General features: G+C 45.0%; 3 protein-coding genes across 3 annotated transcripts in view; 2 read left to right on the plus strand and 1 right to left on the minus strand.

Moving 5' to 3' along the window:
* The window catches only part of TAF5 (TATA-box binding protein associated factor 5), a 16,886-nt gene extending 4,577 nt beyond the window's left edge, over positions 1 to 12,309 (plus strand). The window contains exons 5-12 of the mRNA XM_019502152.1: positions 1,329 to 1,492; positions 2,279 to 2,414; positions 3,761 to 3,881; positions 5,365 to 5,494; positions 6,629 to 6,793; positions 8,092 to 8,269; positions 8,816 to 8,993; positions 10,609 to 12,309. Of these exons, the coding sequence (XP_019357697.1) occupies positions 1,329 to 1,492; positions 2,279 to 2,414; positions 3,761 to 3,881; positions 5,365 to 5,494; positions 6,629 to 6,793; positions 8,092 to 8,269; positions 8,816 to 8,993; positions 10,609 to 10,826 (1,290 nt within the window). The 3' untranslated portion in view covers positions 10,827 to 12,309. The remainder of the gene's footprint in view (positions 1 to 1,328; positions 1,493 to 2,278; positions 2,415 to 3,760; positions 3,882 to 5,364; positions 5,495 to 6,628; positions 6,794 to 8,091; positions 8,270 to 8,815; positions 8,994 to 10,608) is intronic.
* A 2,377-nt stretch (positions 12,310 to 14,686) lies between these two features.
* On the minus strand, positions 14,687 to 18,536 carry USMG5 (up-regulated during skeletal muscle growth 5 homolog (mouse)). The gene is made up of 4 exons (XM_019502753.1): positions 18,458 to 18,536; positions 16,572 to 16,669; positions 16,385 to 16,481; positions 14,687 to 14,779 (listed from the first exon to the last, which is right to left on the minus strand). The coding sequence occupies exons 2-3, from the start codon at positions 16,656 to 16,658 to the stop codon at positions 16,389 to 16,391; spliced, it is 180 nt and encodes a 59-aa protein (XP_019358298.1). The 5' UTR covers positions 16,659 to 16,669; positions 18,458 to 18,536; the 3' UTR covers positions 14,687 to 14,779; positions 16,385 to 16,388.
* Positions 18,537 to 18,653: 117 nt separating this feature from the next.
* Positions 18,654 to 24,081, plus strand: part of PDCD11 (programmed cell death 11) — a 62,142-nt gene continuing 56,714 nt past the window's right edge. Inside the window, exons 1-3 of the mRNA XM_019502754.1 lie at positions 18,654 to 18,694; positions 22,013 to 22,124; positions 23,075 to 23,206. Of these exons, the coding sequence (XP_019358299.1) occupies positions 22,023 to 22,124; positions 23,075 to 23,206 (234 nt within the window). The 5' untranslated portion in view covers positions 18,654 to 18,694; positions 22,013 to 22,022. The remainder of the gene's footprint in view (positions 18,695 to 22,012; positions 22,125 to 23,074; positions 23,207 to 24,081) is intronic.

Consider the following 24,081-nt stretch of genomic DNA (forward strand, 5'->3'; position numbering starts at 1 on the left):
CTTGTCAGTGTTGAATCCCATCCTGTTCTCGTCCGCCCACCCCTGTAACCTGTCTAGGTCCGATTACAGCCTATTTCTTTCTTCTAACATGCCCACATCCCCCCACACCTTAGTGTCATCAGCAAATTTGAACAGGTGCTTTTTACCTCCTCGCCCAAGTCACTGATGAAGATGTTGAATAGTGCGGGCCCGAGGACCCCACTGCCCACATCCCTTCAGGTCGAAAATGCCCCATCCACCACCACTCTCTGGTTGTGGCCCTCCAGCCAATTGGTGACACATTTGACTGTGTGGGTGTCGACACCACAGTCCTCCAGTTTCTTAATGAGAACGGGGTGAGAGTCAGTGTCAAAGTCTTTCTGGATTTTTGGAAGGCTTATGTCCACTGCTACCCCTGCGTCTAAGGATTTGGTGACCTGGTCGTAGAAGGCCATCAGGTTGGTCTGACGGGACCTGCCTCTAATGAACCTGTGTTGGTTGCCCCTAAGGATAGTTTCCCCCCCCCCGGCCCCTCGTGGACATGTGCCAGAATAATTCTCAAAAAGCTTACCCAGGATTGAGGTTAGACTAATTGGCCTATAGTTCCCCGGGTCCTCCTTCCTCCCTTTTTTGAAGATGGGAACCATGCTGGCCCTCTTCCAGTCCTGTGGTGCCACACCAGAGCACCACAAGTGCTCGTAAAGCTGTGCCAGGGGTCCCGCAATGACTGCAGCTAATTCCCTCAGCACTCAGGGGTGGAGATTGTCCAGACCAGCTGATTTAAATGCATCCAGTCCCCCCAGAAGTTCCCTAACTAGATCCTCCCTGACCCTTGGCCTAGGTGCGCCTCCCCTGGAGCCTGAGAGGGGCCTGGTGGGGGGGCTTATCTGGTCCCTGCTCAGGAAAATGGAGGCAAAGAAGTCGTTAAGAAGGCTGGACACGAGGAAGGACTTCTTTACTGTCTGAGCCCCCACAGCCTGGAATAGATTGTCACCAAAGGTGGTTCAAGCACCTACCTTGAATGTCTTCAAGAGAAATTTGGATGCTTATCTTGCTGGGATCGTATGACCCCTGCTGACTTCCTGCCCCTGGGGCAGAGGGCTGGACTTCATGATCTTTTGAGGTCCCTTCCAGCCCTAACATCTATAAAATCACAAACCCTTTAAATGTTAAATAGTAGTGCATTATATAATATCAAATACAGTGGTTTTAAATTGGGACTCTGCTTTTTTGCAGCTTGATATTCATAAATTGCTGCTTATATTAAATTTGTTCCATTTAAAAAAAATGATTTTTTAAAAAGTAAGTAATGCAGACTTCATTATGTGAATTTCTGAATTGGATTGCAGGTTTTCTTTGGCTTATTAAAAGAGCCAGAAATTGAAGTCCCTTTGGATGATGAAGATGAAGAAGGGGAGAATGAGGAAGGAAAACCAAAAAAGAAAAAACCGAAAAAAGATAGTGTGGGATCAAAAAGTAAAAAACAAGACCCGAATGCTCCTCCACAGAACAGGTGACTTGTTTAAATCTGGTCTGCTTCTTGCTGATTTTTGGATTGTTTGCTTTTCAATATCTCTGCTACATTTTTTAGTCTGGTTTTAAATGAGGCTTCTGTTACTTTCTTTAGGAGACCTTTTCATTGGCCAAAACACCTGCTCCTTGGGAAGATTTTTGATTTGTGCCTTTTGTTTTTATATTCAAATTTTATTTGCATTATCCAATAGCTTGTTCATTTCACACTCAGCAATACTTGTCTCTCCTTCATAGTTATCGCTCAGATGTTCCTAGAATTATGAGATCTTCTCCGCCCCCAACTTCTAAACCAGGGGTGGGCAAAATGTGGCCCATGGAGTGGATGCGGCCTGCCAGGCCATTCTATCTGGTCTGTGGGGCCCCTAAAATTTTTAGAAAATTAATATTTATCTGCCCCTGGCTGCCTGTCATGCAGCCCTTGATGGCTTGCCGAAACTCAGTAACCGGCCCTCCGCCCGAAATGATTGCCCACCCCTGTAATCTAAACTATATGTATCAAATTAAATGAACCGTTTCCTTTTAGTCATTCCTTCCAAACCCCCATATTTTACTGTTTGAAGTTCTACTCCTACCTTCCATTCTGGCAGTGATATTACCCAGGCATTACTGCTGTTACTTCATGCAATGGTTCCATCTCATGGGAGGCCCCCCATCTCAGTCCTTGACTCCATGGACCACAGCCACAGCATGCTCCAGTGCACCAATCCCACAGTGCTGCCATCACAAATTAATGTGATTTAAGGCAGTCCTACTCCATTTCTTGTAGAATTCCTCTTCCTGAACTGAAAGACTCTGACAAGCTGGATAAAGCAATGAACATAAAGGAAGCCACAAAGCGTGTGCGTCTTGGCCCAGACAGCTTGCCTTCTATCTGTTTCTACACATTCCTTAATGCTTACCAGGTTAGTAAAGGTGGCTTTGGTGCCATAAGATAAGGAGTCAGAAATGATTATAGAGGCCATAAACATCTGGTGTAAGGAAATCAAGCGATCAAGGTGTTACCCTAAATTCTAGGGCTTGATGCTGGGGTGGGATTAAACATTATTTCATAGTAGTTTTTGCCTTCTCATAGAAATTATTTTCTTGGCACTTAAGACCATAAACTTGGTCACTGAGTCACACCTGTATATCTTAATTTGACCCAACTGAAAAGTCTTATGAACATACATAACAGGGATTACTTAAGGGGAAGTATGTTCATAGTACCAGAAAATTATTTGGAATAAGCCATTTCTCTAGTTATTTCCAATTAGGTATAATGCAATGAAAAACTTAGACTCAAAGTCCAAATGAATGAAACTGAAGGCTTTCTTAAACCACCTTAGCTCCACTGCCTGTTTTGCTTAGTTATTGCTGTATCTTTTGTTCCTCTAATTTGTTCTAAGCATGTGAGTAGGGGGCAGTTCTACCTAATGTAGCGTATCCTGAATACTGCAGATCAGGGGTGTCAAACTCACCTTGCACCCCAGGCTGGATCCAGACCACAGGGCTCCTTGAAGGCCAGATCTGGGGTAGTTCCAGGCTGGATACACAGTGGTGTGAGCAGCTCTGGCTATGACCTAAGGCACAAGACAACAAGAGCCGCAGTTCTGGCATGGGGCACACAGTGTAGCTCTGCACCCTGCCCCATGCTGGAGCTGCTGTCACCGTATGTCCTGTACTGCTGCAGCAGCTTTAGCTCCTGCGTGGGGCACACAGCAGCTCCAACATAAAGCGGCAGGCCCAGCGGCTGAGGAGGTGGATCTGCAGCAATTGGTCATGGGCAAAGCAGCTGAAGGGTGATCAGGGCTGGATCAACCCTCGCTTGCCCTTCTGCCACCAATTTTCTGTGTCAGCTGAATTCTGTAGTAGGCCATTCCTTCCTCTGTCCCTCTTCCCCCATCCCAAAATTTAGGAGGCCCCCTAGTAGGCCAGTGGGCCAGGTAGAACAGCTCTGTGGGTCGAATCTGATCAGCCAGCCATAAGTTTGACACCCCTGCTGTAGATATAATGTACTGGAATGTTTGTGAACAATTTTGTTGTTTTGTCTTTTAAAATAAGTGTAGTTATGCATATCTTTATTTTAAATGGTACAACTTTTTGTAGCAGTTATTTGCTAGGTTTTCAAATTCTTATGCATTCTGTCTTAAGGTAATCCCCTTTTTTTATACAAAATGGAGGTAGGGCAGTTACAGGATTTTCTAGTGTTTGAACTTTGTAATTAAAAAAATTCATTAACTTTTAAAATAAGTAACTTTTTTGTGTACAGGGTCTTACTGCAGTGGATATCACAGATGACTCTAGCATGATTGTAGGAGGCTTTGCTGACTCCACTGTCAGAGTGTGGTCTGTGACACCAAAAAAGCTACGCAGTGTAAAAACAGCAGCAGGTAATGAAGGCAAGAAGATACGCTCATCCTAAGTGTTAATTCTGATAGAATTCTATGTTTTTGCAACCTGTGCAGAGGGAGGTAACTTTGCAGGGCAGCTTTCTTAACTCATTGGATGTTGTTAGTTTTGGCTTCTACTTATAAAGCAAATAACATACCATTTTTTTAATATTTGGATGGACTTTGTTTAGGTAGTGTATAATGAGCAGAATCAAAAACATCTCCAGAAATTTGTATTCTGACACAGTTACAGAACAGAGAAGGTACACTAGACAGCTGATGAGGGAATATAGTTTCATTGTAGCCCTATTTCAGCAAGATACTTAAACATGTGTCTCGCTGAATAACAATATGTATTTGGAATGACTAATCAGAGTTTGTAAATCTTAGGACTTCTGGGTTGTGTAGATAAATAAATAGTATTTTGGAGAGCTTTGTAGAGAAGCTGTGCTACAGAGGAAGATTTCTCAAGCACGCAGTTTGTGGTATCCTATAGATTGAAGGCCAGTGTCAGCTGTTGGGTGTATAGCAGTCATAAGTTCTTGAAATCTAAAAACATGGGTGTATGTACATGAATGCTCATCTTCAGCAGGGGTGTCAAACTCTCCTTGTGCCTCCGGTCAGATCCAGGCTGCAGGGCTCCTTGTGGGTCAAATCCAGCCCGGGGCATGAGGAAACAGCATTGGCAGCTCCAGCTCTGACCTGGAGCATATGGTGATGAAAGCTCCAGCTCCTGCCATGTGCTCTGTGCCGTGGTGGCAGTTCTGGCTCCGGCTCCATTTTCAGCATGGGGGACACAGCAGGGGCCAGCAAGGTAGGGCCATGGCAGTGGTGACACACGAAGCGGCCAGTGGGTGACCATGGCTGCATTGACCCTTGTTTGGCATCCTGCTGCTGATTGTCATGTCCATCAGGGCCCGATTCTGCAGCAGGCCATTCATCCCTGGTCATGTCCCCCAACTTTTGGTGGCCTGCTGGTAGGTTATCGGGCTGGAAAGAACTGCTTTGCGGCCCGGATCCAGCCCATGGGCCATGTGTTTGACACCCCTGATTTACAGCATCTTTTCCCAATTGATGTGTAGGGTAGTATATTGCTGATTGATATGAAGAACCTGTCACTCCATTCTTGAATTACCTTCATAGCCAAGCTCATATTACCTTTTATAGCAGTTTCCTTTACAGTAGTCCTAAGGAAATAGTTCAATTGTGCTGTATGTAACTTCAAGCTTAAAACCTGACATCTGATTTTTAAGCTTCCCTGCTATTCTATATTTTGGTATAAGTGTTCAAACTGACCACCAGTATTCAGGAAGAATTTTTGTTTCACTTCATACTTGCAGAGAACAGCAATAAAAACCGTATGTTCTGCTTAAAAGATGTACCTATTTTTGCATAAATGTAAGTAAATGTGCTCAGCTTCTGGCAATCATTATATGTGAAATCTGCATATTTGCTGCAACTATGAACCTTTGGAATTTTACAGATCTCAGTCTCATAGACAAAGAATCAGATGATGTCTTGGAAAGGATCATGGATGAGAAGACAGCAAGTGAGCTGAAGATTTTATATGGTCACAGTGGACCCGTCTATGGCACCAGCTTCAGTCCTGATAGGTAATATAATTTAAAATTTGCATTGGAGAGGAGGTCTTGAGTTCTAATAAGATGCTTCTTGCTCAAAACTAATTCTTAAAGCAGCTGCTTCCGTAAATTGAGATGAAATTGGTTCATGTGTTTCATAAGAAGCCATGACGGGTGAGTTTAAGGGCCTGATGTTTTGAGGCTCATGTGTGTGTTGTGTGGGTACTGAGCATCTTCAGTGTAGCTTGACATCAGTAGGAGCTAAGAACACCCAGCAACTGGCAGGTTCAGGACTTAAGAGTTTCCAGTTTCCTATCTTACTTGAAAGCCTTATGTTAAGTTTGATTTTAACTGCATAAACAAACTGTAAAAGAGAGACCGATCATTGCAACTTTTATATCCATTACGGCAATGCAGAGATGAACAATTTTGTTAGCATCTACACCTATTGATGCGTTTCTAGTCTGCTTCCCACTAGAGCCTCCAGTAAGTCTTAATTTTCCAGATCATGTGATCATGGTAATCTCATAGTCTCTTAAATACAGTAAAGTCCCTGTTATCTAGCATGAGTGGGGAATATCAGGTGCCAGTTATGTAAATTCTGGTTATCTGAGGCAGATGACGGGGGGGGGTGGCAGTGGCTGGATATGGAGCAATGGCAGCTGCCACGTAAGACCTTCTCCTGCCCCCTGTGGCTTAGCAGGTGGTGCCTGCGTGGGATGGTGTATGGCGGTGCTCCATCCCCGCCTGCCCATGTGTGCCCCCTAGGGCCTTCTCAAGTACCCCGTTCTATGGGAATCTTTTCGTATAGCCAAGGGTGGCATTTCTGAAACCAGTTCTTGAACAGATGCATGTAGTGGTTTATCAATAGCTTTTTGTTTTGAACTGAGAACTGGACCCCTAATTATGACATGCTTCCTTTCATATAGACAAGTACTGCAAATTTGAATAGAATATAAGCAATGGTTTGTCCCTCTTCACAGTAAGTGTCCCAGGAGGATTCCCTCTGAATCGGGTATATCTCAGCCCATTGAGAGTTCAGATTATATAGTACCCTGCAGCACAGTGCAAGCAGATGGATGGTGCTCTTACCCCAAAGACACACCAGTAATCTTGCACTAGACTCCCAGTATTCTGCCTAAGTCATATCCTTTTGCCTTCTGATAGGAACTACCTGTTATCCTCCTCAGAAGATGGCACTGTGCGATTGTGGAGTCTGCAAACATTTACTTGCCTGGTGGGATATAAAGGACACAACTATCCAGTATGGGATACACAGTTCTCTCCGTATGGGTATTACTTTGTATCTGGTGGACATGACAGAGTGGCTCGGTAAGAACCTAAAAGGCCTTTTTACTAGAATTTTTAATAATCCGAGGCCTGGAATATTGAGAGAAACTAACCCTTTAATACTGGTGGCTGGTATTTTCCAGCTCTCATCTTGCTATGGGAAATGAATTTTATTATACTTGGGTTAAAAAATTAAACCAAAAACTGGTGCAGTGTTAGCTGACAGTATCATGACATTATGCTTACAGAGATGGTGTTCCTTTGTTTTCAAACCATCTGGTTAATATGGGAAAATACATTGGTTTTTCTAACATTAAGGGTCAGGGATATGTACCTTTTTCATTGCTTTTGTAATGGTTGCATTGGGATGCTTATTTTCCCCTTAAAGAACAACCTTTAAAACAGGGATGATTTGGGCTGGAGAACCACTTAGAGAGAGTTGGTGAGCTGTTGTGGGCTGGGTCAGCGCCTCTCGCCCCCACTCACAAAAGCTCACCAAAACTCCCTAAGTGGCTCTGCCTCGGAGCCTGGCCCCATGCTGTCACCACCTCAAGATCCAAGCCCTGGCCTTGGAATCTCCATGGAGACTAGGCCAGGACCCACATGGGCAGGGCGCACATGGTGGGGTGGATGGGGTGGGGCCGCAGGCAGGCAGGAAATAGTGTCCAGGAGTGGGATGGGTGGGGCTGAGGCCTGGATCTTGGGGCAGTGACAATGTAGGGTCAGAGCTGGGATCTTGGGGCAGTGACGGTGTGGGGTAGGGGCCTGGAGCAGAGCTGTGGTCTGCTTCTGGCACACTCCTGCCCGTGGAACTAAAGCCTGTTGCAGGGATGTGTTGGGAGCGGATCATGGCTCTGCCCTGGCTCTGCCCATCCCACTCCTAGACACTGCTCCCCGTCCACCCATGACCCTATTGCATCCACCTGGCTGAGCACACCCTGCCTATGTGGGTCTGAGGCTGGTCTCCATAGAGACCTCAGCTGCCTGCTCCATTGTGGTGACACCAGCGGCAGCAGCCAGGAGTTGCCACTGCTGCCAAGGCTGTTGGGAAGCAGAGTCCGGCTGCTGCACTATCACTGCGTGCCCGGAGGCAGCGGGACCAGCCACACAGACCGTGGCCTAGGCTGCTCCCTGCGCCAGGCAGAGCCAAATAAAATCCCTAGACAAGCTGTATCCAGCTTGCAGGTTGCCTTTTGCCCACCCCAGCTTTAAAATAGTCATTGCTAATTGCATAAATCAGTCATCTTGAGGTACCTGAGTAACAAGCACCACATAAGGACATCATGTTTTCAATAAGGGTCTAATTTCTTTATAGTTTTATAAAAAATGCTTTCCTTAAGGCTCTGGGCAACGGATCACTATCAGCCTTTGCGTATATTTGCTGGCCACCTTGCTGATGTCACATGTAGTCGGTTTCATCCCAACTCCAACTATATTGCTACGGGCTCAGCAGACAGAACTGTGCGACTCTGGGATGTTCTGAATGGGAACTGTGTGAGGATCTTCACTGGACATAAGGTAGAGGAGTGTCAAATGTAGAATCAAGGTAGCTGCACTGTATTTCACTAACTTTTCCTACAAGACAATAGTCTGTACTTAATTGATATATGTCTGTAGATCTACACACACACTCTCTCACTCACAATTTTTAATGTTCAGAAAGTGTGTGCCTGTTACTTTAGACCCATTTTAAGTTGTCCCATGAAACAAAGACTTCCCTCCCTTATAAACTTCTGTTCCTGATGAACGACTAGTTTATTTGTGTGTTTGTGTCACTTAAATTTTTAGAGGGTAATCGGGACTCTTAGCAGAGATGATATCTTTTACTAGACCAACAAGTTTTTTGCAAAAAAATAATCGTTAATTTCACAAAATCTTGTTGGTTTAATAAAAGATATCATCTCTATGATGAGTCCTGATTGCCTTTGCCTCTAGGCCAATACGGCTACAACCTAGATACCTGACACATTTTTAGAGTGTAGCATTTGCAGTGAGTACAGCTTGACTTTTTGTAGATGCAGGTAGATTTGTCTAATTTTGCTTCTCCAACTGACTTTGTTCCAGGGACCAATTCATTCGCTGGCATTTTCCCCTAATGGAAGATTCCTGGCCACTGGAGCAACAGATGGAAGAGTGCTCCTCTGGGATATTGGCCATGGTTTGATGGTGGGAGAGTTGAAAGGGCACACTGACACCATCTATGCACTCAGATTCAGTAGAGATGGGGAGATTTTAGCATCAGGTAAAACTTACTGAAATTTTCAGTTTTTCATTCCCCAGTAAAAACAGAGTCTAAAATGGAATGACGTGCTTTTTTTATATAATTAAGATCCTGATCCAAATCTGTCTCCCTTCTCGATGTGAAGGATCAAACTAATACTTAGCAATGTTAATACTTTGTAGTTGTAAAGCAGATACTTTACTAAATTGTTAACATTTAGATTAATTTTAATGTAAGTGGGTAAACCATTAGAATGGGAAATAATCCGGTATTTTATAACTGAAACCAGCCCTAACTGTCAGACCTTTGAAAGTAGATAGAAAGTAGCCTCTGCTGAAAGTAGATAGTAATTGGGGATTTTGTACCACACTGCACATCCACTGTGTGCTTAGTTTGCAGCTAAATTTAGTTCTTTCAATGTCTAAGAATTCAGTAGTTGTTTCAGTGGGGTTTGGATAACACTTCCTTTCCCATGTCAGTGGGTGTGTGGGCCTCTAGACTCTGACTGGCATAAAAAACATCTGACCTTTATGGAGAAAATGTTTTAAAAAGGTCGCAAGGTAAATCTTATAAATCCATGTTTTTCATAGATGTGTGGATGTATAAAGACTAGGGATGTTCAAGTGGTAGGGGGCACCTGACTTCTGAAAAGCTTTACTCTTGAGATACCTTCAGTAGCTGGGAGCTACTTAAATAGTTGTCATTTTCTAGAACAAGAGTACGAATAAAGCACACTTTTTGGCTGTTACAGTTTTTACAGATTTCCTGGAGAATCACTGGTATCTGTCACAAGGATTTTAAACTTGGTGGGTGAGGAAGATAGGACAATGTTGTGTCAAGAATGTACCTCCTGTCATTCCTGGGAGCTTAAATTAGAAATTCATTGCTAAATGTAACTCTAGTAAGACTAGAACGAGCCTCTAACTTAATTCAGTCAAGACTGTCTGAAGAGCAGCTCCTCTTTTAACTATAGAAAGGTGTAGCATTGGACTGTTCAACTTCCCGGCTGCCAGGGGCTGTATGCCACAGGGGCCATATACCTTAGATTCCCAGAACCCCTGCCATGTGCAGCCCCTCACCTTGTTCCTGTTGCTGCCCTGGGAGCTGTGCAAGCCCCTGCCCTCCTCTCCCCTTTCCCTCCACTGCTCAAGCAGGGAGTTTACTGGGCCCTGTCCTATAGAGCTGCCCTGCTGCAGACCCCAGCCATCCCCACACCATTAGAAGCAATGGGAGGAATAATGGCTAGAAGTAGCCCACGAGTCATGCGTTAACCCCTCCCAGAGGCCACCAGTTGGATACCCCTGGACCATGTTAAGGCTGTAATCGTGCAAACATGCACTTATGAATAATGTGCTTGAAGTCCATTTGCTTGCAGTATTTGGGTGTAAAGCATTAATGCTTTGCCCCATCCTGCAGTGGCTGAAGAAACAGTGTTTTCCAGCCTTCATTGCTGCCAGGTTGGTTGCAGCCTTGTCTTGGCATCATTTCAATACAATTATCATTCACTGCTGCTATGGCTTCGGTAAGGGCATGGAGGAAAATGTTGCTGAACGTTCCATTTTCTGTGTATTGCTTTTTAACTCTGCCCTGCGCAGGACCAAGGCTCTACATTTGTAATTCCCCACTTTGTTCTTAGGTTCTATGGATAACACAGTCAAACTGTGGGACGCTGTGAAAGCATTTGAAGACTTGGAAACTGATGATTTTACAACAGCCACAGGACACATAAATCTGCCTGAAAACTCACAGGACTTGCTACTGGGTACTTACATGAGCAAATCAACCCCAGTCATACACCTTCATTTTACACGGAGAAACTTGCTGCTGGCTGCTGGAGCGTACAGCCCACAATAAACATGAAGCTGTGAAAGAGGCTGTGCAAGTCACTAGTAAAGACCTCAAAATGACTACCCGGATTTGAGATAAAAGAAATCTCTTGTACAGACAGACTGTGCCTGGTCAGTTGGGGCGGCAGGATTATGTAAATGAATATGCAGGTAATGTCTTCTCAGTTCTGCTATTTCATTTTTAGCCACAGCTTGAAAATGCTGGAAAATGATTAGACATTGTGGCTTTACAGGAAAGAATTGTTTTATGGTGCTTTGGATTTTTTGATAAAATACAAAAACAAGAAAAAAGAGAGAAAATGGCTGTCTCCTATTAAGAGAAATGGTAATGGGCTCTGCTGGAACATCATCTTTGGAAAGTTAACAGCACCTCAGTAAGCGTCTTGAACATTTTAAAAAGCACTTAATTTATAGCTGGGATTTTGTGGAACTCGCCTTAACATGGGCTGGGCAGCAGGTTTGTCTGGCTAGAACATTATCCTACTTGTTGCAGAAGGCACCATACACAGAGGCTTGTAGTGAACTAAAAATTTAATATATAAGCACACCTTTGTATAAAGGTCTGACTGTGTTTCAAACCTTTCCTGTTTCCTGCATTAGAAATACAGATCTGGTCACTGCATCTTCAGGTAGGTTAAGGTGTTATGACTAGCAAGTAGCTAGATGTAAAATCTGAACATCTGCAAAAGCAAAGAGACAAGGGACTGAGACAACTGAAATACTTTTACTGCCTATTAAAACATGCTCTCCGAAGGGAAAACAGTGGCCTTGTACCCTTTTAGGATACTTAGAGGAGGCCTGGAAAATAATCTTAAAAAATAATAATAATCTCCCTTCCCCCCCTTTTTTTACATGAAATTAAATTTTTGTCACAGCTAGAAAATTTAAGAATGGGGAGAGCCAGTGAAGAGGCAAAAAATGAACCTTTTTATTCCTAATGCTAATATTTGTGAAAAGGCTCTCCCCTCATGCATGCTGTTGTGATGCTGTGTTCACCAGCAAAGGTCAGACCTGACATTCTTGATGTTTCTAAATAAAAAAACCTGGCAGAACAGTAAGCCTTTAACCCCTTTCTGTCTCTATACAGGATGAGGAAGCAAAAGGACACTAGCATGAGTTTAAGGAAACTTGAATAGGAAACTCCCTTCCAACTCATCCCATCCCCACCAAAACACCCAGAAGCTTTCCATGCATTGCATATCAAAAGTGCAGACACATTTCACCAGTAGATCTCACCTTTAAGAACAGGGAAGAATGCTCTGAAAGTAAATGATAATGATCCTGTCTGTTTCATGTAAACTTCCCAACACCAGATACAAGCAGGTGGCTTTTAAGTGAAAGTGTGGCAAAATTGAACAATACATTAAAATACTTTCCCTACAAGAGGAAGCATGTACAGTTTTGACAGCTAAAAAATCACTGCCACTATCTGCCTTTGTATTTTGTACAGTTTTATACTTTTGATATGATAATAAAAACTAAAAATATCATTCTGTGCATGTTTCTGGATTATATTACAAGAGAATTTCTCCCCTCTCAAATTGTTGTAAGTCATGCAGTGCTCTCACAGCTGTACCAGCAAACTACTAAATGAAACAAGGTGATACAATTTATACTGCTACATTTAGGACCAAACTCTACACACAGCCTCTGCCAGTTGGCAACATATGGCCTACAGGCTAGATCCAGCCCATGCAGCCATTGGATCTAGCTTGCAGATATGGGACTTAAGCTGCAACAGCACTCCTTGTGCCACTGCAGAGAGAAGTTCCTGCCTCTGGCCCACAACCAGGAAAGGTTGTTTACTGCTGGTCTGGATGTGGGGGCACCTATACATGAGCAGACTCGGTTAATTGAGTCTGCTGGAGCATAGTAATCACCACTCCACCGTTTTGTGTATCAGTATTCCTGTGCTTAAAAATGGTGTTGGGAGCAATTTATCTAAAGCTTGTTCAGTGAGCTTTAGATAAAACACCTCCACCACCACTTTTAAGTGTGGGGGCACTTCTGATTACAGCAGCTCTTGCAGCTGTTCTAATTAAAAAATGCCCCTCTTTCCACCCCCCACCCCAGCATGTGTCTAGAAGCCTGGATTTCCAGAGTTTTGCCCCAAAAGGCAATTTTAAGGGCCAAGTCCTGGTTGACAGGCTGCACTTTGAGAACCCATAAACTATATTGTTCTTTCTAAAGCATACAATTAATAGTACTGTGTTTCTGTTCCTGTAGGGGAAAGGACAAGAAATAAGAGTCTAAAATTGCAAGGGAGGGAAATTTAGGTGGGATATTAAGATGTGGTGAGGGTGGTTATTCACAGGATATTAGATGTGGAATTTCTATCCTTGGAAGTTGTTTGGACAAATGGTTGCTATGATGGCTTATAGTTCTCCCTGATGCTGTATTACTTCACTGCACTCTCTCAGTAGGATAGTGCTTTACCCTAAAGCAAGACTCCAGACTAACTTGATAAATTTGCTTACTAATCCAGAGCTCAGCTGTTAACAAATGAGCAGATGGACTGGTTACAGCCCAACAGGCTCTGAAGCAGTTGACTGGTCCAGATACTCTCAAAGAATGCAAGGAGGTTTTACTGGACAGTATAGGGTGGTGTTATGTCTGCATGCAATCCCTACTGTGGGCAGGTGACCGCAATCTGTGCTCCAGCCTGGGAGCTCGTATAGCCAGTAACTCGAGTAGAGAGGACCAGAACTGCCCAAGTGAGGCTAGCAGGACAGTCTGAACCAGATCTGGCTTTAGGTGGGGGTTTGCACAACTAGCTGAACACTTCAGATAAAGTGTCTTAACAATGCTTCGGGGGTGTTGGTTGTAGCAGTGTTGGTCTGACATTGGCAGACAAGGTTCTTTGGCTAAATATATTTTTTATTAGACCAACTAAACAGTTGGAAAAATTGTTCTTTGCAAGCATTACAGCACAAACACCCCTCTTCAGGCAGAGGGAAGCTTGGTGCTGAAACAGGCCCAGCCAGAAGTAGAGGGTGCCTCAAGTCTACTGCTCTTCCAGACTTTCACTCCACTGTGGTTGTACCTCACTCTGAAAAGACACACTTGGAAAAGGGTAATAACAAAGATCAGAACACATCCACATTCTTGACTGGCCACCTCATAGTAAACAGGAAGATGAACATCAGTGTTAAAAAGGAATGGGTCAGGGGCAAGTCTCATTACACTAACAGCATACAGGATGACAGTAGGTTCATCTAAACTCTCAGTAAACATGAGCCTAGAGGAAAAAAAAAGTGTATGCATGGTTGTACTAAGAATTTTCATAAAAGGTAATGGCCCTGTACCCAAAAAGTTCCCATAGAGAAATTGAGTTTTCCCTAAAAGTGGTTTCAGGCTATTCAATCAGGTGTTTTTGCTGATCTGATAGCAATCAGGATGCTGCAAAAGACCCAGAGAAGCTCAAGGATTTGAAACAAAAGGACAAAAGATTTGCTGCATATACGTTAGCTCTTTCGCTAGATACCAGGGCCTGGAGCTACCAGTTAACACAAACGAAGACAGCAGAAGATTCAGGACCTTTAAATTGATTCAAGTGGTACAGAAAGACCTTATTTACAATGAAGTGCAGACATTAGCTACTTGCAACCAGGACAACTTTTGAAGTTACATTTACATGCAAGTTTTTTCATGGTTGAGGTGCTACTCATATTCAGTACTGATTTTAAGATGCTATTAAATCGAACAACCTTCTGTCAGCTGTATGCAGTCAGTCTGTTTAATACAAACATCCATGAGCAGAACAAAACTTGACCTCCACTGGGAAGGATGTATATAGTTTTGACAACTGAGAGTTTACATTTCTGCTTTCTTGTACCATTTTTGTACTGTGGACATCAGACAAACAAGTCACTATTCATAGTTTATTGAACTGTACATAGTAGGGCATCCACTCTTGCTTCCATTGAAACACCATGTGATGGGAGCTTTAGGCATGGCAACCTGCCAAGAGAAGGGAAATTGATTTAACACTGATAAGTGGTTGAAGCAGTAGCAATTTTGGCAGTGCTACTAGCAAAAATAATCTCCTCCTCACCCCCTTCTTTTTCACCTGGCCAGTTCCATCCCTACTCTTACCCCTTCCATCTTGGCATGCAACATTCTCTCCACCACCCATAATGGTTCTCAGTCACCATCTGTGTATCCCAAGGGATGACAAGGTCGAACGGTCATAAACTACTGCAAGACCGTTTCAGGCTGGACATAAGGAAGAATTTCTTTACCATCCAAGCCTCCAAGGTCTGGAACAGCCTGCCATCAGAGGTGGTTCAAGCACCTACACTGAACACTTCAAGAGTAAATTGGATGCTTATCTTGCTGGGATTCTACGACCCCAGCTGACTTCCTGCCCTTTGGGTGGGCAGCTGGACTTGATGATCTTCTGAGGTCCCTTCCAGCCCTAATGTCTATGAAATCTATAAAACCTCTTCCCCCTGCCCCCACAATCTGGCTCAGATCAGTTTTGCATTTGAAACAGGCAGCTTCCTCCTTCACACTTGCCTGGGAGGAGGGCATCATCAAGAGCACAGCTTCCTGCTCTCACTTCAGGAGCCTACCTAGCAGGCAGGGCTTCCCAGTGCTTACTGAAACTATACAATTTAACTGCTTGAGTACAACCATCTGTGAGCTGCAATTTTTTTTTAAGGCAAAAACCTGAAGTTTCCACAGTACAGCAAAGGGCACTGCTCTAAGACAAAAGGTTATTTATTGCCTAACAAATTTAAATCTTCCACTTCAAAGTACAGGGGCACTCAAGCTTGAAAGAAAAAACATGTTCCAGAATTCCCTTCAGTATTGACAATATGGTTTTCCTATTCTTGTCTTAAGAAATAGTTGGCATTTTCCTATTCTGTCAGAAGCAAGGTTCTTTGTGAGAAAAGCTTCAGATCAATTATCTTATGCACATCACACAGATTCTCCAATTGAATGCATTAATTGGTCAGTAACAGAGCTACCAGCCCCACCTGCAATCCCAGGGCACTGGAACAACATTATGTTTTTCACCCAAGTCAATGTTAAGACCTCCACAGAGAAACCTGGCACATCTGCTTTGCATTTTTATTTACTAATGCAGGACAGGACAGCCAAATTGTGAACTGATTAAGCCAGAGTAAAAGCTAGTGAATTCAGCTTGGAGTTTCTAGGAGTGCTGGACACACTGGCAAGGCAGCAAAAAAGCTGTTTGAAAACTCCCGGTTTGAATCACTTTTGGATGTCAGTGGTTTAAATGACTAAAAAGAAAAGAAACCCCTCCCTCTTTAAATCAATTTAGTTTATATAGCAACTCTTTCTATTCACTATTTGCTAACTGATCAGCCACTTTAAAATCCCCTTGAAAAGCTTACCTCTTTCACAGTGCTTGCAATAACCCAGCTGAAAGTGTGTTTTCTTCATTTCAAAACTTTAACCAAACCATAACATATGCATGCCTATGCTTAGCAACCATGTAATTCTAACCTAGTGACATGGATAGCTTCTCCCTCTTCATCACACCACTGAAGCAGACAGGAATTGATGTTGGCACTAGAAGAGTTCCAGCCCACTTACCGCTCTATTTCTCCATTACAGCTGGAGCCTTTTTTTTAGGCCTTAGCTTGAAGTACAGGATAATTGCTGCGAGGGTGCTATATGTGGCTATTACACACTGTGGGGAGAAAAAAAAAAAGTGAAGCTTAAATTCATTCTAAAGTACACTGGAAACTCAATGGCTAAGGGTAGATCAGTGAGTACATACATTCTTCCTGCCTGTCAAGGTGTAGGAGTTGAAGTATTTCTGAAAGCCAGTGAACTGGTGCTGATTTCCTGCATCATGTCCTGCCATGGTTTCTTGTCCTGGATGCAGCAATGGAGTAGTTAATACATCTTTCTATTCCACTGTATCTGCTTGATAGTTAAATGGCTACTTAATCAAGGCATTAAAGTTGCTATTAGTGCTTTCAATAATGATGCAAGTAGTACACCAAGGTGCATTTAGAAGTGGCATATCTAAAAACTGAAAGCAGAAACTGGCTAAGGGGGAGCTTTCAATCTGTATACAAAAGCAGATTTAAAAAATGAGAGAAACAACCTGGCTTTTTCTCCTTCCATCCTCTAAGTAAAGGATGCATGCTGGAGATGGGCTAGTAGAAAAATTAAAAACAAACAAACAAACAAACCCCATATTCTACCTAGGGGAGCACCAATAAATAATTTTTTTGGGGCCGATACTGATGACTAATGATTATAATGAGCCATGTCAGCTGATACCGATCCAATTGCCCATATGCGGCCTGGCAGCTTCTGGCTGGTAAGTGTAGGGAGGGAAGGGGCAGATTCATAGACTGCAAGGGGCTGGAAGGGACCTCAGAAGATCATCAGGTCGAGCCCCCTGTACCAGGCAGGAAAAACAGATGGGGTTGGGTGGCCCCACGAAGATTTCCAGGGTAGGCAACTGCACCACTTCTAAAGGGAGCTTATTCCCCAATCTGGACACCCTGACTGCGAGGAAGTTTTTCCTGATGTTGAGCCTGAAACAGTCTTCCAGATAGAGGCCGCTACAGTGAGGGAGGGAGTAGAGCAGGGGGCAGGTGCAGTCCAGCTGGGGCATGGGACCGAGCGCCAAGTAGCTTGTTTGGGAGGCACAGGGGGCAGCTCCCACCACCACAAGAGGCATGTGGCAACCAGATCTGTGCGTTTTATTGGATAGACCAATGTATCGGTACGCTTCTAGTTGCAACACAAAAAGATCTGGATTTTAAGAGTTCTTTGGAGTAAAGTTTCTAGAAGTAGACTTGCATTGTACATACCGTAGCTGCAACTAGGCCTAGATGGGAAGAATGAAAGTCCCTTTGCGAATCAACTCGTCACAACCCAGGCGAGAGTCTGCTCTTTCCGTTCAGGGCCCATGGCGCTAGCCACCCTACGAAGCTGCCCGATGAGACCATGAAAAGGTCACCGTTACATTTCGCTACACTTCAGCCCCCAGCTCTGCCTCAAGGTTTGGAGGAGATGGTGACATAACTTGCACATCAAAACAAACTCAAACTGGGTCCCTAGGACACAGGGACGTGCACCATTAACCTCACAGCTTGGCTCTGGGGCACGTTTTCATTTACTTTCGTGGTCAACTAACAAAGTGCTATACCGATAAACTAGTTTTGTTGAGGGCTCCTAAAACAAAAAATATCACCACTCCAACTCTCCTACGACATGAAATTAACCAGCGCAGCAAACTCCAGTGTGCATTTACAAAAGCTTAATATTGGAGAAGGGAAAAAACAAACCAAAAAACCCAACACAACAACAACGAAGGCCAGGAACAACAGCTTGAGATCAGGCCATTATTCTTCCCAGCCTTTACTTCCAAACAAGGATGGCGTTTGGGCAGGACTGGGGCAGCATCGCTGTCAGTCGTACACAGACTGGAACGAACGCGCGCCCGCGCTTCCCTCCCTGCTGCCCGTGTCCCAGGAAGTGTCCCGAGCGGGCTCCCATACTAAGGCGGGCCTGTAGATATGCCTGACAGGCCTCAGCTTCTCCCGCACACCCGACCTACGCCCCAGCTCTGGCAATCTACCAGACAAGACGGGGAGCTGAAGGCCGCTCTCCAACCCACCTCCGGCTCCTCTCCTCCACACTGACCTCACCTACCGCTCCACCGCTCCGTGTCCTTCCCCGACAAAATGGCAGCACCCAGACGTCCCACTCGCGTCTATTTCCGACCCCCTCCCTTTGTGCCGCTCTTGCCTCGCGCAGCGGACATGACGTCACAAGGAGCCGCGGATTGGCTCCGGGACAGCCGCTTGACCTTTGTCTTCCCTCCTATGGGTAGCGTTTCCGGGTGATTCTGAGGCTGTCTCGCGTGTGCTGCTAAGCGAGGTGAGTGTGAGGCTGCTCCGGGGCCGTGCTCTGCCCGGGCCGGGGCGGCTGTGGTGTCGCTTGTCCAGGAGATTTCCAGGCCCGGTTGGGGCATTGCCCCCATCCCAGCTTCGTGCTTCGCGGGGGTTCAAAATACCCCGATACGCGGAACAGCAAGGGGGCCGCCGGCCCAGCCTGCAACAAGCGCGCTGCTGTTTTTCTGCGCTCAAAAAGGGCGGGATAGGAGGCTCGTTTCCACGGAAACCGGGGTCTCCGTGGCAACCAGCCTTAGTGATGAGCTGTGGGAGGGTTCTCCTTGGCAACCAGCCCCAGTGATGGGTTGCGGGGGGCGGTCTCTGTGGCAACCAGCCCCAGGGACGGGCTGGTTGGGCAGTGGAGTCTGCTGCAGGCCTGATCCCGCCAGATTTTGCCTGCCCTGGATCTATGAGCTGGCATTTTCCAGGGGGCACTTTGAGCCTAGAAAGGCTGGGAGCCCTGGGGCTGTGCCAGCCATGCAGCTGATCCAATACAACATCTTGCCTGCAAGAAATCTGCCATCTCGCATCTCTCCTGCGCTGTTGCGGCAACGGCATGACCTCAAAACTACAAAAATGGAAAAATTGTAACTCTGCTTTAAATGTTGGAGGCTGCAAGGGGGAGAGGAACATGGTTCCATAGACTGCAAGGGGCTGGAAGGGACCTCAGAAGATCATCGGGTCCAGCCCCCTGCACCTGGCAGGAAAGACAACTGGGACTGGGTGCCCCCGGCGGGGTCCCCACCCAGTCCCCTCTTGAAGGGGGGGGGGGGGTCGGACTAGATGATCTACTTAGGTCCCTTCCGACCCTAGAAACTACGAAACTATGAAGGTTTCCAGGGTAGGTGACTGCACCGTCTCTGGAGGGAGCTTATTCCCCAGTCTGGACACCCTGACTGTGACGAAGTTTTTCATAGAGTTGAGCCTGAAACAGTCTTCCAGGAGTTTGTGGCCATTACTCCTGGTTTTCCCCTCAGGTTCCCTGGTGAACAGTTGCTCACCAAGCCCTTGATGTATTCTCCTGATATAGTGGTAAGCTGCTACTAGGTCCCTTCTTGGCTGTCTCTTTTTTTAGGCTGAAGAGTCCCAAGTTCTTCAGCCTTTTCTTGTATGGCTTGTCACGCAAGTCTCTGGTTGTACGGGTGGCTCTTCATTGGACTGTCTTAAGCTTTACCACATCCTTGTTGAAGTGCAGCATCCAGAACTGGACGTAGTCCTCCAGCTGCGGTCTCACCAGTGCTGAGTAGAGCAGGAGAATCACTTCTTTGGTTTTGCTGGAGATGCATCAATTGATGCACGCCAGGGTATTGTTTGCCCTGCCGGCTCATGTTCTTCCTGTGGTCTATTATTACCCCCAGGTCCCTTTCATTTGTGGTGCTGGTCAGTTTGGCCACACCAAGCCTGTAGGGGTGTTGGGGGTTGTTTGTCCCCAGGTGGAGCACTTCACATTTCTCAATGTTGAACTTCATCTGGTTCCAGTCCACCCAACTTGCAAGACTGTTTAGGTCCGCCTGTATGTGCAGCCTGTCTTCAAGCATCACCATGCTTCCGCATAACTTGATGTCATCTGCGAACTTGGCCAGTGAGCTCAACAGTGAGTTCCACAAACAGTGGAAGGAGCCCTGATCTGAGCCTGTTCACTCCCTTCCAGCCTCCTCTCTCTGGATGAGGTGGGCCTAGGGTCTGACCCACTAAATGGCAGTGCTTATGTTCCTATGTAAGCTCCTCGCTCCACTCATGTTCCATGGGGTTATGGTGTGATGCATGTTTGCCTTTGTTGGCTGATCCTGCTCTGTTTTTCTGTTTTCTGTTCTCTGATGTGTAATATATCTGAAATGGGTTTCTCTCTCTTTGAAGGAATACTTAGCTTTGACTTGTGTGTTTGTTTCATTCTGTGAGTAACATCCTGTCGCACCTGAAATGGGATGGGAGGAATTGCAAGGCGACTATAAACAGTGGTTTAGAATGGGAAATGAAGAATGCTATTGCATGGTTGGTATTTCAGGTTTTGCAGGGAAACTTTAGAAGTAAAATGTAAGGACCTCAATCAGAATTTGGGCATGCTAGCACATTTTCACGTGCCCCCCAGGGAAGTGCTGTAACTTTGATTCACCACTGGGTGTCAGAACCTCTGTCTAAAATGACCCATTCAGCTGTCAGCATCCTCTAATTCAGCATTTCTCAACCCATGGGTTGTGACCCAAAAGTGGGTCGCAAGAATGTGTGAAAGGGCCATGAAAAATCTTTAAAAATGGATTTTAAGAGAGAAAAACATGGAAAATAGTGGATTTTGTCTTGCAGGCTGTCAGAGTTCCAGCCTCCAAGGACCTGCTTGAGGCTTCTCCTGCCCCACATGCACCCCCTTTACCCCGCACACTAGGGGGTGGGGGGCAGTGGGTCAGGAGTGAGGGACACTAGGTCAGGGCTGGCCATAGATGTTTACAAATGGATCCGGATTTAAAAAAAAAAGGTTGAGAAGCACTGCTCTACCTAAACATACATGTGTTGATCCAGAATTAGCACAAGTGATAGCTGCAAAATACAGCACCAGTTCCTGCAGCTGTTGGGGCACTGCTGTAACAACCTGCGTGAGGTTATGAGGTCTGACCCTGTAGCGGTTTGTCTAAAGCAGGGCTGTCCAGCTGTCCCCAAGGGATTAATCTGTGGTCCCTGGGCTCATGGTCTGGGGACTGCTCCTTTCTTTTCTTTTTGTTGCTGCTTCTCAAGTCCCTGGGCTGTCCTGTCTTCCTGCAGCTTCTGCTGCAGGTACCCACTCATGAGGGTGGGGTGGAGTGGTACCACCAATGGGGCTGAGGGAGCCTGTGGCTGGAGGCATTCAGGAACCGCATGCGGCGTCTGCATTGAAATTGAAATGATTTAAAATAAGGTTTCCTACTTGCTGATTTCAAATGGTTTTGGTTTAAATCAATTTGGCTTGTTTACTGGGAATCAGTTCAGATCATGTCCAAGGTTAATGCATCATCATTAATGTGTATAAAATACTCAGTTACAAGCCTGATAATGTATAAATGTTAGAGAGTTGAAAACATGTTAAGAATTCTGATAACTGATGTATTGTATTGCTGACATCTTGGAATGCATAGACATGTTCTCAGAGGCCAGTGTTTTATTTCTAAACTTTTAGTTGCCGTCAGATAATGTGTTTATCATTTCCTAACTCCAAAGAAATCAAACTGCTTTCTCTTTGGCTTCAAGACATCTTATTGTCATGTCACTCCAGCTCTGATGTAGAACAGTGGTGACAGTTGCAGATCTCATTACTGTTTGTTTCTTTTTCCTCTAGAAATGCAAGTATGGCATCTACTGAAGAAAGCTTCCCTCGAGGTGGTACCCAGAAGAAACCCGAAAAGGGGAGAGCACCCAGGCAGTCAATAGAGCAGGATAACTTATTTGATGTGAGTTGCTTTCACTTGCTGAGCAAATCTGCTTAAGAATTATTCCAGTGCTGGATAAAGTGAGGAGCTGGTTCTGTGGTCCTTGTTTCCATGTACCTTTGACATTCTTGTCTGAGTACAGTTTGTAGTATTCAGCTCATTAATACTGGTCTTCATCATGGAGCCTAGGATTTAAATGACTCTTAAAAGTACCGCTGGTGTCTGACACTTGCTGACTGTTTTGGCAAACAGTTAATTCAATGTAATGAACAAATCTTTGCCTTTTTTCATATCTCGTGGGTGTCTGAGGCTGTGCAGTCTGCCTCGAGATAGCAGCGCTGAGCCAGATTCAGCCCTGGTGTAATGACATTGCTCTTGGTGGATTTGCATGAGGGAGAAATTTGAACAAACCTTTGGGTTTCTCATGTTCTGTGGAGCCTTCAGGGTCCGTTACTTTGCTATTTTGAAAGTGTTTCAAAATTTAGCAAAGTTGCTTGCTGAGGAGTGTGGCCCCCTCGGAGAACCAAACATTTATTGTTGCTGTCGCATCAGGTGCTACAACTGTCTTGTGAGCTCAGAACATGTTTGAGTGGACATTTGGTTCAGAATCTAGGCCCTTGGTAAATCTGGTTTGGCCATTCTGGGAATACCTATGTAAATAAGGGCCTCCTTTAGGGTTTTGACAGGAGGGGTGACTATAGGTTTCTTGCTGTTTGGCTTTAACTCTATAATGACTTTGCTCAAACTGTTTTGTACCAAGTGTGTGTGAGAGAGAGAGGAAGAAACTTGAACAGATACAAAGACTTGAGTGTAGGAGACTGCAGAGGAATTCTCTTGTCAGCCTGAACTCTCTAGTGTTTTGCTCTGAACTGGAGTGGTTAGTAACTTTGTTCTTCCATCATGTAGTTGTTGTGGAGCACAGCAACCATCTCTTGAAATTCTTTTTTTCTACCCCTTAAAATCTGCCTTAGACCCACCATGAGGAAGGATCTCAGAAAAGGAAGAGGAACCAGGAGCAGCCAGAAAAGCGGAAAAAACTCAAGGCGGAGAAAAAACAAGCTGTTAAAGACAGTGCCAGAGATTTTGACCTGCTCACAGTTGAGGTTTGTGCAGTATTGTTCAGAGGCAAGTGTGTTGGCTGCTTTGCTAATGATGCAACTGTGAGGTTTCTTTTTCCTAGGTCGTCTTGCAGCCACCAGCCTTCAGGCCAGTGAGAGCTGGTTGTCTTTTCACAGCCTCTCCTTAACTGACCTGAGGGGTGAATACAGCAGGCAGGGCTCTGCTGATTAGTCGGTTATTTCCCTCTTCCAAGCAGTAGTATCATATCTTAGTGACATGAACTCAGAAAACACCTATCTTACTTGAGGTTTCCTCTAGCAATGCAGGCAGAACATTGATGTGTTTATTTGTCTTCAGATGTACAGTAAACAGCTCCTGAAAGAGACCTGGCTTCATTAAAGGTCTGGTCCCAAACCAAACCCACTATACCACTAAATTGGCCATCAGACAACTGGGCCACCAGCTTGAATGTTCAAGCTTGCCCTCACCCTGCGAGATTTCTCATTCTTTCCCCACTATCACGTTGGTGTTTCTGTCATATTTTCCCCATCTGCAGGAGTCCTCATGAGTCTGAACAGGGAATACCAGGCTTGTGTCTTCTCCCCACATGCACATATTTAACCTTTAATTGCCTGTGCTCTGTCACTCCACTTCCTCGTTGTTCTCTTATCTCAGAAAGGAGGCACATGGTAAAAAAACCATATCAAATACTGAAAGGTCTTGAGGAGATGATCAGGGGCTCCTGTTTTCCATGTCTCTTAACACAAGAGCAAGGGCATAGATTCACAGAAGTATAGAGCTGGAAGGGACCTCATGAGATTATCGGGTCCTGTCCCCCTGCTTTGGGCAGGAAAGAGTGCTGGGGTAAAATAATCCCAGCAAGGTGTGCGTCCAGTCTCCTTTTGAAGATCTCTAGGGT

Source organism: Gavialis gangeticus, unplaced genomic scaffold (assembly GCF_001723915.1).
Source record: "Gavialis gangeticus isolate Ggan-Ray unplaced genomic scaffold, GavGan_comp1, whole genome shotgun sequence".
Lineage (NCBI taxonomy): Eukaryota > Metazoa > Chordata > Crocodylia > Gavialidae > Gavialis > Gavialis gangeticus.

Excerpts from the sequence above, each read along its gene's own strand:
- USMG5 (XM_019502753.1), bottom strand. The coding sequence starts at position 16,658 with ATGGCAGGACATGATGCAGGAAATCAGCACCAGTTCACTGGCTTTCAG. Across the intron at positions 16,482-16,571 it reads CCTTGACAGGCAGGAAGAAT|TGTGTAATAGCCACATATAG; the intron begins GTATGTACTCAC and ends TTCTCCCCACAG.